This window comes from Dichotomopilus funicola (assembly GCF_033296635.1).
Source record: "Dichotomopilus funicola strain CBS 141.50 unplaced genomic scaffold C8A04scaffold_26, whole genome shotgun sequence".
NCBI classification, from domain to species: domain Eukaryota; kingdom Fungi; phylum Ascomycota; class Sordariomycetes; order Sordariales; family Chaetomiaceae; genus Dichotomopilus; species Dichotomopilus funicola.
Window position 1 is genome coordinate 174,656 of NW_026944047.1, and position 12,764 is coordinate 187,419.

Consider the following 12,764-nt stretch of genomic DNA (forward strand, 5'->3'; position numbering starts at 1 on the left):
CCATACCGATCTCGTGCGGTACCGTATCAACACCAACACCACACCGCACAACATCTCCTCCCAAGGGCCACTCAGCTCCTGGCACAAGACAAAAAAGGGGACCATGTGCTACTACGACAAATTCCCCTTTAACTGCGGGCATGAAACCGAGAAGCTCAACCACCCCTGCCACCTCCGCCGCCGCCAAATCCACGGGGGCCGCTGGTGCGATGTCCACATTCCGTGGGGCGTCCATCTCCAGCCGAACGACTGCGATGAATGCCGGCAGGAGAAGAAGGCGACCTATCAGGCATGGGCACAGCCGCTGTACGATCAGGCGGGGCAGCAGTACCGTGACGAGTATCCGGAGGGCGCGCCGTATCGTGGACATTGGCATCAGTGGTTCGCGCAGTGGCAGGTAGATTTCCTACCGCATAGGCTGGCATGGTTCCAGCAGTATGATGCGGATGCGGCACAGAAACGGGTGCTGGAGGCGCAAGCGAAGGCGCAGGAGTATCAGGCCAACCTACAGCTGGGGCAGTCGCTACAGGATATGCAGGACGAGTTTCGGAGAAAGCAAGCGGAGGAGCAGAAACAGAAGGACGAGCACCCGAAAAAGAAGGGGAGCAAGAAGAAGTGATGTGGGAGAGGGAGGATCAAAGGGACAAGGGCTGGAGAGGGGGACCTCTGGAAGATGAAGGGGGTGCGGGATAGAAGATGCTGGGCTGGGCCTAATATGGAGTGGTTAGTGGTAATCCAAAATGCGGCTTTGGGAAAATGACTGGTCATTTTTTCAGCTGCTTAATTTAGAGGAAAACCAGGGCGGGGGGAGCAGCAATACCGGATGGCGGGGAAGGTATTGGGCACAAATGGTGGTGAGCTCCAGGGAGACACAGCACTTCAGGTTCCTAGACGGTCGGTAACATGGGGTTACAACAGGCTGGGGAGGAACAGCTGTGGCTCTGAGCTGGAGAGAACCGGGGACGAGTGCCTAGGCCCTTAGATTAATCACCTTCTTTTTGGTAGCATTATACATAAAAACTCCCCTTGATGGGTTTTCGAGAACTTTTCGAGTATTCTTCGATGTCAAGTGCTCTCCGTGTGTTTACGGGATGTCTTTCACAATTAGAACCTCGCATCATCTTCCTACACTTCAAGGTCACAATACTAACCTAAATTTACCCTTTGTTCCCCTTTCTGCACTTGACGGCCCAGCATTTCATCACCAGATGGTAACCCCTGCCTTGAACCATTGGTGCTTGACCAGAGCCTTAATCCTTGAAGACCATCCGTCCATCTCCTCACCCATTTCCTCATCCATCTCTTCATCCATCTCTTCATCCCTCCACGCCCACACAATATTCTCACACACCCGCAGGGCAAATAACAGGGGTCAAACCCCCACCCACACACCACCTTCCCGCGGCTACCCGGCCCTCCACTATGTCTATACCAGCCGATGTGCTACACCACGTGCATGTAAGGTTTCTTTAGGAATAGTGGTCGGTACGTAGGGGCCGAATGCAGTGGAGATGAGCTCCACAGAGAACGAACAGCGGTAATGTAGCCATTATTTTGCACTGATGGGCTGGAAGACTCTAGGAGCCTTGTTAACGTAGAATGCAGGTAGATCTCCGTATTGCGGATAACGTGTTGTTCCTGGGCAACTGATGAAAATAAGGAGAGAAGAACGCTTAGTTTTGAGGTAGATATGCATCTTAACGACAGAGTCTGGGTCGCATGGCCTGGAAGAGAAATGGAATACATAGAGACAAGACGGGGGAATCCAGCATGTGGCTTATGCGACTCGACCATGCAGTATAGCCCGGACGCGTGGTATCGAAAGTATGTACAATTGGCTCAAAAGCACAGTCACAACAACGTGTTTCCACGTTCATTATTGCACACATTGAGAAATGCCCCTTCCATCAACATCAAGGTGGGTACCCTGTTGATGGGACCTGACAGTTCGCATGCTACACAGTTGGAAAACAACCTTTTGTAACGTATCACCAAACTGGCCAGAAGTCCAGAAAAAGCCCTGACGAAGCACTCTGATCACCTGGAAGCCAATGATACGAAGGAAGGGAGCGTTGTGGGCCAAAGGGTTTTTCGTTAGGCCGACGTCCTCAGTTCAGTTGTCAGTAACAGACGGCGGCCCTGTGCGATGGACTAACCGTAACAGCATTATGCAGGAGAAAGCAGCAGATTTTGCACATCAACAGGCCACAGTTTGACAGAATTCGGAGGCTCGGGAGAGTAACATACCCGGTGCCCCCAACCATACCCTCATTGCGAAACAGCACCATTCCTGCTCATAGCACCGCCTAAAATAAGCTAAAATACAACACACACACGTCGATCAACAGCCATCAATGCCAGCCGCTCTAAATATATAAGTAATCCCTCACGCGTTCTCTTTCTTCCCTTCCCCCCCTACTCTTCAAAGTTCGTCGCGCCCTCAACCTTGCCCACCACGTTGTACCGCTTCGAGAAGAAGGTCACCCAGTCGTTGAGCACACCCTTCTCCTTGTCGGGGAGGTCCTGCCAGTCGGCACTCACATCCTCGGGCTTGGTCGACGTCTTGCCTAGGGCGCGCGAGGCGTCTTTGCCGGCGAATACTGTAGGGGAAGACGAGGTGAGTTGGTTGGCTGTCTGCTTGGGGTCTAGGGGTTTCCTCGTGCCTGAGAGAGGAAGGAGGGAAGGGAGAGGAGCGATGAAGTGAGGGTTGATCATGGAAGCAGGTGACTAAGATGAATACGTACCGTGGTAGGCGCCACCCGGCTGGTAGGCCTTGTTACCTGTTACATCGTAGACGATGCCCTGCATAGGGAGCGTGAGTAAGAGTTGAAGTGGGAAGGGGGAAGAGCAACAGGTGCTGAAGGTACTGACCTTGATAGCGACGTAGCACTTCTCGCCATCCTCGCCTAGAAACCGCGATGTGAGTGAGTCGGAAGTTATACGAAAGAAGAACGTCCCTTCAAAATCATGGACTGCCTCTGAAGGGACAGAACTCATCGTAAATGAGAATACATACCGTTCGCCTTAGCCAATTCCTCGAGGGAAATGGGGTCATCCTTCGGGGGGTTCAGTTGAACAGGAACCTTGGGCTCAAATTTCCCGGCCATTCTGTTTGCTGGTAGATGAGAGACGGCTTGAAGAGGGAGCTGTTGATTGTCTTTATCTGGGAATTGTGAGCTTGCGCCAAGGATAGCGGGATTAACGTCGTTCCTAATGACCTCAAAAGTGAGAACCCCTCGAGACTCACTTTATTTTGCCTAGCGACTCAAAGTTGAAGATGAGAATGGTCAAAACGGTCACTGACTTTTTGAGAATTCACTCTTTCAAATGCCACGGAAGCTCACGGTTCGAAACCATGAGCGGGTGGGCCCGCGCCGGACCTCGGGAATGGAGGGGCACGCGGGGCCCGACAGGGATGTGCTTCCGTCGTGCGATGACGTGCAGCTCAATTGCTTGAGCTGCCTGAGGAATCAAGATGGAGAGCTTCATCAAGCTTCGAGCTCGGACCTCTTTCCTCAACTGGACTTTTTCAACACCAAATCAACAAACCACGAAATTTCGAGGGATTCGCCGTTAATTCACAGCGCCCGGCCGATTAAACCCCGGTAACGAGAACCAATCGAGTTCCGGTTCCATAGGGTGCCACAATGTCCTTACTCAGGGCCGCTGGCCTCCGGTCTGTGGGCGGCGGCGCTCGGCTGTCGCAGCGATGCGCTTCGTCTGCGACGACACTTACTTTCCGAGGGCAACAGCCCTACCAACAGTTGCGGCAAAAACCGACGACCTGCTTCTCAAAACTAGTTGGCTACCAATACCGCCGAAACTCGACGAACGCCCCGAATACCAACCCGAAAGGTTCGTCCCAGCAAAACGGACAACCACCGAAGCCGACACCTTCGCTCGCGGGCATGATCTGGCGCGCCATCAGGTCCGATTCCGCCCGGTCTTGGTACGTAATCCGGAACACCAAATTCAGGGATGTCATGCGCGATAGTCCGTTGGAGGCATTCAGTGCAATCGTGGCGTGAGTGGCCCCCTCCCCCACCCCAACTGCAGGCACCCTAGGCGCATGCCATGCCGTGCCAGACCGCACCGTGCGCTGACACCACCCCCCGATAGAGTGGTTGGGGCCATTGGCGTTATGTTCTACTGCATATACGCCTATTATACGTACTTCAACAGCCGGCAGTTTACGCGCTTTCCCGAGCCCGTGGCCGCGGCCCTGCGCAAGGCCCTGTACTTCAGCAACCACCAACCCGACCCGCAGCGCGCCCTCAAATACTACAAGCAGGCCCTCGAGCTTTGCGAGCAGGAAGGGATGGATCACTTCTCCGACGATGTGATGGGCATCAAGATCCAGGTCGCCGCGTGGCTGGAGAAGATTGAGAGCTACCAGAATGCGATCGACGTGCTCGAGAACCTGCTGGGCGACTGCAAGCGCTGGGTGGAGGTCATGGAGAAGAGCGCTGCGGACGGAACCCTTCCCAAACTGGAGCCGCCGACACCCCCCCAAGAGGGGGAATCTGCGGCCCCCAACCAACCGCTGGAGGGGTGGTGGGCTAAGCGAACGCGGATCCTGGCCAAGGCCGTCAGTGTCAGTGTCAAGTTGGCCAGCCTGTACTCTGACGAACATGTTCTGGAACGGGAGACTTCCCACGATCGGCTTGTCTGGGCCGTTGAGACCGCACTGAGGGAGACGCAGAGGCGCGCCAATGGTGGGCTCAAAGAAGGGGAGGGGCCTTGGATGACTCCCGAGGAGATTGGCGGCAGCTTGGAGTGTGAGTTTTTAAATGAGGCGACACCCCCTGGGATTTGCGCCCGCGTGAAGTAGGAGACTAATTTTTCCCTTCACAGCGCTCGCGCAGAGCTACCAGGCCAAAAACCAACACCACCTCGCAGTTCCTCTTTTTTTCCAGGCTCTTAGGTTGTGCGAGGAGCCCTGCCACATTGCGCTGTTGAGTAAGTGTTGCCAACTCCACACACTACGCTTTGGGCTCTTTGGCTTGAGGTAGACTAACATCTGTAGTGAACAACATTGCTACCAGCTTCGCCGAGCATCCTCTCATCACGCCCGGTGATGCTCCCGTGCACGCGATGATGAAGGAGGAGTCCCAAGCCTGGGCCTCAGCGGCCGAACAGCGCGCATCGTACCTCGCTTCGGCCCAACGATGGGCACAGAACGCCGTCAGCCATGCGTCAGAGCCACAGGGTGAGAAACGTACTCCCGAGTGCGACCAGGCCTGTGCCGTTGCGCTGTCTAATCTGGGTTCTATTCTGGCGATCCTGGGTAAGAACGATGAGGCGCGCAAGAAGTATGAGGAGGCCATTGCCTTGAGCAATAAGTTTGGCTTCAGCGACTACGCTACAGAGGCTACCACGCGGCTTCAGAGCCTGCCTTCAGCATGAGGTGTTCATGAACTACTACTCTCATCACCACTCACGCCGTCGTCATCACTCACAACTTCACACTCTCCGCTCAATCCATGACAGTGCTCTCACAGCACCAAACACCACCTCCTCCTAGCGCTCAAGCGGGCATACACCGAGAGCACCAAGAGCACCACTCTTCCCCATGTCGCTACACTCTAGTCCCATCAATCACTACGGTCATACAATCGGCCTTACCGACATGTGAGTCCGCCAGGCAGCAGGGTTCCGCGTTCTATTCCTCGACATCGACACATGTTTCGAGGTCAGCCCGACACTTTCCCAATCAGCTCAGCGCGCGGCTTTCCCTTTGCCCGATCAGCTTTTCGCACTTCCAAAATGGGCAATGCGAAAAAAAAGAAAAAGACGTATCGACCTATGAATTCGACCCATGAATTCGAGGTGCCTTTCCCGGGAAATGCGCCCTTGGGGCGCAGCTCAGCCTCCCGAGTCCCGAACGATGCATTGCTAGTGGGGGCGGGGACCAGCTTGCTTGCGCAACACAGGCTAACGTTACGGATAACAAGCTAACTTTTAAGGAATTTGGGGAAGTGGGCAAAAGAAGGGTGAGGGGCAAAACCCCAATGACAACCTGGTAAATCCGTGCTTGGTGTCGGCTCCGACTGTTCGAGAACAAAGGGAGTCACTTGGTGAGGTCACTGTCAATGCTGTACGGAAACGTCGGCATGAAGCGGGACAAGAAAAGAACCCCCTCAAGTCCTCCACACACATCCCCGATAGATCACCGACGCCGAATCCTGACAAACCCAAAAAGAAGGGAGAGGGTGAGAGCAAAGAAACAAGACGGGATGGATATACGCGCGCGAACCGGATTCGCGAAGCGAGCTCAAGCGAGCGAGAAGGGTGTGTTGTACCACGGAGAGCGGATGAGGCCGGTGCGGGTGTCACAAGACCAGGAGGTCGGGAATACCAGGCCAGGGACCCCTCACCAATCTCCATTCGCCAAACTTTAAACTCAAAAGAAATAAAACAATACAACTAGAATTGAGCCAAAGGTAACCACCACCGTCTCCCGCGCTCGGATCCCACGCCTTTTCCAGAAACGGGCACCACCTCATCAACCCAAGAAAAAAAAAAAGAGGGCTTCGGGGACCTACACTCCCTAGTGCAGGTACTTCGGTCCTGCGGGGCTCGAAAAAATCGGGAAAGCTTTGGAGCGAGTTCCATTGGCAAAAGGTGTGGTCCAGAAATGTGTGTGGGAAGGATCCGGGCTTCCATCATTGATGCCCGAGCAGGGATACAAGGGTGGGATAACTCCGGGCAAAGGTCGCCCCACATTAAAAATTGTTAGCCACACCGCCTGCTCTCTCATTCGTGGGCTGGCGGCTGGGAACGACTGGGAAATTCCTTCTCTTCTTGTGCGCTTCGCCTATTATCCCTGTCGGCACACGTGTTTTGGAGGAAGCAGGGGGGGGGGTGTGTGTGTGCGTGTGCGGGCGATGTGACAGGGGGGGTGGCGAGGAACTTGCAGCGGGCAGGGAACGTCACGTCGATGGAGGGTAGTTTGTGTCCGGCGTTCAGGAAATGGGCAAATTTTGTTGAGAAATCAGGGATCTGTCCGTCACAGAGGAACCGTTTTTGGTTTTCTCTTTGGTTTTTTGTTTTTCCCACATGCTTGAACATGTCCTATTATCGGAACGTTTGCGATATCGCCGGGGGGGCCGGGGGGTGGGAATTGGGGTAAAAAAATGGAATGTGGGTAAAATGAAACGAAGTGGGCAAAATGAATGATCCCCGAAACGGGGAAGAGACGACCAATCATGTTGAGAGCTGGAGTTGGAGGATTCTGTTTGAGTGTACGATCAGGTGCAATTAACTGGATGACGAGAAGAAGTTGGGACTAATTATCTCCGAGATACTGGAACTCTTTCGTACAAAAGTTGAGACGCTTCAGAAACCCGAAGATTGAAGTCTCCGCGCCCCCCTCAAAACTCTTGATGCAAAACCTGTCATACCTTAGTGTACCGGCGCTAGACTCGAGCTATCAGCACGGATCTGCCTCCCCTTCCGCTACGGGACAGACCGTCTCTCCCCGCGCGGCTCGCCTCGACTGTTGCAGTGATGTGCGTTCCGGATTGGCATACCATTCTGGCAGGCCCCGCTTCATCCAGGTACCAAAATCTGTGGCCCCATTTGCTCAAAAAAAGAGTGTCTCGTCTCAGTGGGCTGGTTAAAGTGATTGGCTGAATCATCACTGGGTTGGGAGGGGACTGGGGGAGGTCCAGACCATGTGGAGCTTGGTGTGCGGTTATGCTAGCGATTGCCTCAAGCCGGACGGTTTCCACGGGGCGTTCGGAGAAGAGGGAGGGGGAGGCAGGAGCAGAGGGGGGGTGGAGGGGGGGTTCTGGACAGTGATTGAAGCTAAAGAGTGAACGGCGACACTAGTAGTAGCGTACTTGTAACGTGACCTAGCAGCCGTCAAAGTTGCAAGGACTACGCCTGTAAGGGAGGGCAGCGGATTAGCGAGTTCGATATGTGTGCATGTGAAGCTTGTGAATATCTCCGCCGGCTCTGCCAGATCGACCATACAGCAAGGCGAGAATTCGGGTGCCTGGGGAAGACTTTCTCCTCTCTTCTTTTCTGCTGCTGTTCTGGGAAAGGGCTGGGATTCCACCTTTGGGCCATAAGCGAGCTGGGTCAAATTCGTTTTTGTCTTGTGATTTTGGCCGGACGGAGTGAGAGAGAGACGGATGGTGGACGATGGTTGGCCACAGAGTCAAGAACCTCATTCGTGCCTAGTTTCGGGTATCGTCATTGAAGTGGGCTAATTCGCTTAATTAGGAGCCTTTTGGGCATATTTTAGCCCCGTTATGTCTTGGCATGTCTTGCAGCTCCTCGGAGACGGCGGGTTGAGTGGGGTCGGCTTCGATTTTGGGATGTGCGACTTTCATTTTGAGTTCTGACGGGATTTCGGCGCTGGCCGTCTTTTTCGGGGCGGGAGGCTCGTTTTCCGCGGTGGCCTGTCCGCGGAGCCTAATCGGCGGCGGCGGCGCGAGCTCGTGTTGATTAGGCTGGTCTTGTCTCGTCTCCTTCTGCCCATGTCGTCTCAACATTGTGATCCGTTTTGGGAACGGCCCTGTTCGCCGTTGTGGGCCTTGGCGGGGTAAAGAAACGCTCTCGCAGCTCCTCACCGTTGAGATTTCGACAAGGGCAAGGAACCCACACCACAGTCTTTCTGTTTGCCTATTTTATTTTTATTTCTTTTTTTGGCCCCATCTTCAAACCTTTCTGGACACCTTCTACGCCTGCTTCACACTCGCAGGCATGTCTGCATGCACCGTTACTCTGGCGGTCGCGCAGGGTCCAAGCCTCGGTGCCAAGTCGGACGATCTGTTGTGTAACCATCGGGTGTAAACCGGATTTAGGTCAGAATGCCAGGCCCGGAGGATATCTGGCGCTCTCAAAGCCTCGGCGCAGGAGGTGATGGGCGGGAGATGCGATAACTAATCTAAATCTGTCGACATAATACATGCTTTATACATATCGGGAGTGAAGTGGTTGGTGTGAACGTTGCTGCTTTGACGACGAACGAAGACGATCAGATCCACGGGTTCGAGAGCCTCCACACGACCCTGTGCGGGGGCATGGAGCCAGATCCGGTCAGCCCCCATTCGCTGTCAACCGCATCCGCAGTTAACGTTAGACACACACAAAACATTGTCTTAGCTCGCTTTCGGGTCTTCTCAGTTGGTACGCAGGCTGGTGGTGTGTGACGCTACTGATGGGAAACGGACAAACGCCCGCGGTGATAAGACTTCGAGATCTCTAGCGACATTTTTCCAAGAAGCTAATGAAGAGGGGCGTCCGCTGGAAAAGAGTTGAACAAGTCGGGACGCAAGCAAAGTCCGGGGACCAACAGAGCCCCTGATTGGCTAGGCCACGCCAAATGTCGGCCTTGGCAAGGTGGTTTAAGCTTAAATGGGTTGAGTCGTCGTCGAAGTTCAGTCAGAACTCGGGACATCTCTCGGCCGCGCTCCTTCGCTTGCTCAACTAGAAAGGCGAAAATGTTTGTTGTCAACATTGAAATCCTTCGACCGCGCCAGCCGCTTCTCCTCGACATCGCCTATGACTAAGGCCATCCCGTTGAGAACGGCCCTTCAACTATGTTGATGACAATCTCGGCGGCTTGTCCTGGACGATGGCGGGGTACGGGATGGTATCATTGGCACGTTGTTGCCCGGGGCCGGATTCGCCATGGATTCTCTTGTTCGTGCGATGCCGTCCGGGTCTTCCGTTCAGCAAGCTTCCCCTGTCTTTGCGTCGACTCTGCATTGGACTTTGTCTCGATATCCCAGAATTTGCGGAGTTGGGGACACGATATTTTAGTAAGAACGTGGGTGTCGACTCGTTATCTGATTGGAATCCGATGGCATCCCAGGATCTTCCACGGCCCGTGTGCCTGCCTTCCACCCACGGCTCCGGCTGAGTGGGGCGAACTTCTTTTCCCCGGAGCATGCCCCTCGGGGTCACCCCCCTTCGGCGTTCTTTGTGACCACCGGCCCTCTGATTTGCTCCGGACTTGCCAGGCACCAAGATATTCCGTCAATTTACACGTGTAGAAGTTAAGCATACGAGGATGTGAAATGGCTTGGGGGCTTTTTCGATATAGACCTTGTCCTTGTCGTTGCTTGCTCGTTTCGCATATCCGGTAGCGACCGGCCAGTTGGAATGCGCCAGAGACAATGGACCACTAGTAAGAATGGTGGTCTAGATCCCGAGATTCTGCACCCTCTGACGCCTGCTATCTCATCTCGATATCAGCGAACCGGGGACTTGGAGGCTCACCTGCCTTTCCAGGGGACGGTAGTTTGAGTTTTGATTGTGATGCGCCTTAGAATGCCTGCGACAACCAAACGTGGGAGTTTCGAATCTCCTTCTTCCCCGGCCCCGCAATACGGCCAGGATACGGAGAGCATCATTGGAGCTCTGAAATACGGTTTAAACTGTGGACCCCATGCCCCAGGCTTTCCTTTTCCCATCACCTCCAGCTTCAAGATCTCGACACCCCAGGCGAGCCAGCTGCCGAAACGGCGGCGCGGGTCTCGGTGTCGTGGCATAGACCGGCATGCCGCCCAGCAGCCTTTGATGGTCTAGTGAGCGAGTTTACTTGGTGAGGCGCTGAGACCCAGGCGCCAGGCACCCGTTTTTTTCAGTCGCCCCCGCTGGCGCACTAGCTGTAGTGGGGGCCGGCTTGCTGACAGAACCTGACCAAACGACCAGAACAGTTGAAGACAAGCTGATCGGGCGAAGAAACCGCCTTCTCGTGGATGTCCCGATGTGGTGGTCCCCGGTAGCCCCCGATGACTTTCAGGAGTTTCCCATCGGGCAAGATGAATTTGGCATTTTGGAGCAACCCCCCTCAGGGGAACTTGCTGCACTCCCAAACGCTCTTCCGTCAGGTCCTGCACTCTTTGCAAACCGTTCAAGCGCCTCCGCGTCCGTCTTAAAATTCCCTGCAAGTTCAAGGCAACACGATTCCGTTGCCGATTCGGACCAAATTTTGTGTTACCGTTGCAGCTTCGACGATCCAGTTGTCCTTGAGATAGATCGGTCGTTCAACAGTGACGGCTCTTGAAAACTTGGAATTCGGTTCGCCTTGGTAGCCGGGCGGATGGTCCAGCCCCGATGCGTGGTGTGAGATTCCAAAGTACCGATTGCGCCTGTGCTACCACTTCGTGTTGACAAGATGACACCCAGTGTCTTTTCTCCCCCTTTCCCGCAGACAATCGACCCCGAGTTCATACCCGCCGACTTGAGAGTTCCCCCCCCAGGGCACACCGGAACGATTGTATGGCGCGGATATGCTCAAAAGGGAGGGTCGTGGAGACCACACCCCGTCGACGAATAAGAGGTCCGTTTATTGGGATGCCTTGAGATGGCGTTTTTTTCTGAATGCGGGGGCCTTCCACAATTAAGCTTTCTGTCCCACTATTTCTGAAAACGGATGGCACACTTGGACATCAGAACCGAACGGCGAAACAAAAAAAGAGAGAGAGCGCCCAACGGATCGTGCCTGCCTCCAGAACGCAGCTTCCGTGATGTGTTCGCCAGGCAGCCGCTCGCCTTCTGCAGTGACAGCCAGCGGAAGATGCAGGCGTGATGCGAGTGAAGCTTCGATCTTGTACATACTCTATGCGCACCTTCCACTCCCAAGCTGGCTGGCCCCGCCAGCATTTCCAGACCCACTTGAAGCCCGCCTATTTCCCCGATTTGGGTTTGGCGCGCCTGCGGATTGCACTAGGAAAAAACGGCCGACAATTCAGATCTTGTGCCAAGATTGCTAATTAACCACATTTCCATCGTCTTTTTTCACTTTATTTTTGCCCGCTCTTTTTCGCCAACAAACCCCAGGTTCGAGACGATTCTTGCACGACTTGCCCGTATCTCTCACAGTCCGGCGCAGACTGACGAACAAGCTTACCCCCGTCAATTCTCACTGCTTTTGCTCCCGTGAGCCTCCGAATTGGGGAAAAAGGTCCACAGATTGGCCGTGAAGCATGGCAACGAGAAATGAGCGACGGAGATATTGAACGGCGGTTGGGCCGCTCGTATAGCGATATTACCAGGGTTTCAATGCCCCTACCTTCACCCCCACCACCGCCGGTCGCTGCGGCACGGTTGGTCAGCTTGGGGAAGCTGGGGACGCTCTCATTGACCAAACAGCCGCGGAAACAAACATCGACACAACAACGTTGAACCAACTACCATTTTCCTCGTTCGCCAGGCTCCCCGCGCTCGGTAGGGCTTCGGCTGCGCCGTTTCAGCCGCGTGGCGAATAGCTTTTCCGGGACATATTCTGGAGACTGCCGTCTCTCCAAGGGCATTTAGTGGTGTTTACTCATCTCCGCGATCGTTGAGACCTGCATCTTTGACGTCACTGCCTAGAAGGATCAAGACGTTTCGCGAGCGCGCTTTTTTGCCTCTCGGCGAAAGAGCAGCGCAAGACAGGCTCGTTTCCGTCGCCGTCCTCGGCTATCGGATGCAAGCCGGCCTAGCACCTCTGACATGGGGGGAAAACGGTCGAAATCGGCGGCCGTCGTCCATTATCGATCATCACGCGTAGCCAATGGCGCCGTTTCGAGAACATCGCGCCATGGGTCAAAGTCGCGCCGACCACCGGCTCTTGTCTCGCTCACGCTGTTGATCTCGTGGCCGTCCGCATTGCCGTTTGCAAAATCCACCTAGCCACGGGACGGGAGACAGGCGCAGAAGGGCGGTCGAGGGACGTATCGTTCACGTTACCTCGACGCTGCATCTCGACCTGCATGTCTTGCCACCCCCCTCCCCACCACCCCCCTCCCAATTGTTCATTCCAC

General features: G+C 54.7%; 2 protein-coding genes across 2 annotated transcripts; one reads left to right on the forward strand and one right to left on the reverse strand.

Annotated features, from left to right (window-relative positions):
- Positions 1 to 2,415: 2,415 nt before the first annotated feature.
- C8A04DRAFT_28092 (cytochrome b5-like heme/steroid binding domain-containing protein) lies at positions 2,416 to 3,107 on the reverse strand (the record flags this gene model as incomplete). Its single annotated transcript, XM_062780517.1, has 4 exons — positions 2,416 to 2,600; positions 2,745 to 2,802; positions 2,872 to 2,906; positions 3,017 to 3,107. 4 exons carry the CDS (start codon positions 3,105 to 3,107, stop codon positions 2,416 to 2,418), a joined length of 369 nt encoding a protein of 122 aa, XP_062637560.1.
- Positions 3,108 to 3,647: 540 nt separating this feature from the next.
- Positions 3,648 to 5,406, forward strand: C8A04DRAFT_11710 (uncharacterized protein; the record flags this gene model as incomplete). The annotated part of the gene is made up of 4 exons (XM_062777070.1): positions 3,648 to 4,024; positions 4,120 to 4,778; positions 4,855 to 4,959; positions 5,027 to 5,406. The coding sequence occupies 4 exons, from the start codon at positions 3,648 to 3,650 to the stop codon at positions 5,404 to 5,406; spliced, it is 1,521 nt and encodes a 506-aa protein (XP_062637561.1).
- Positions 5,407 to 12,764: the final 7,358 nt, after the last annotated feature.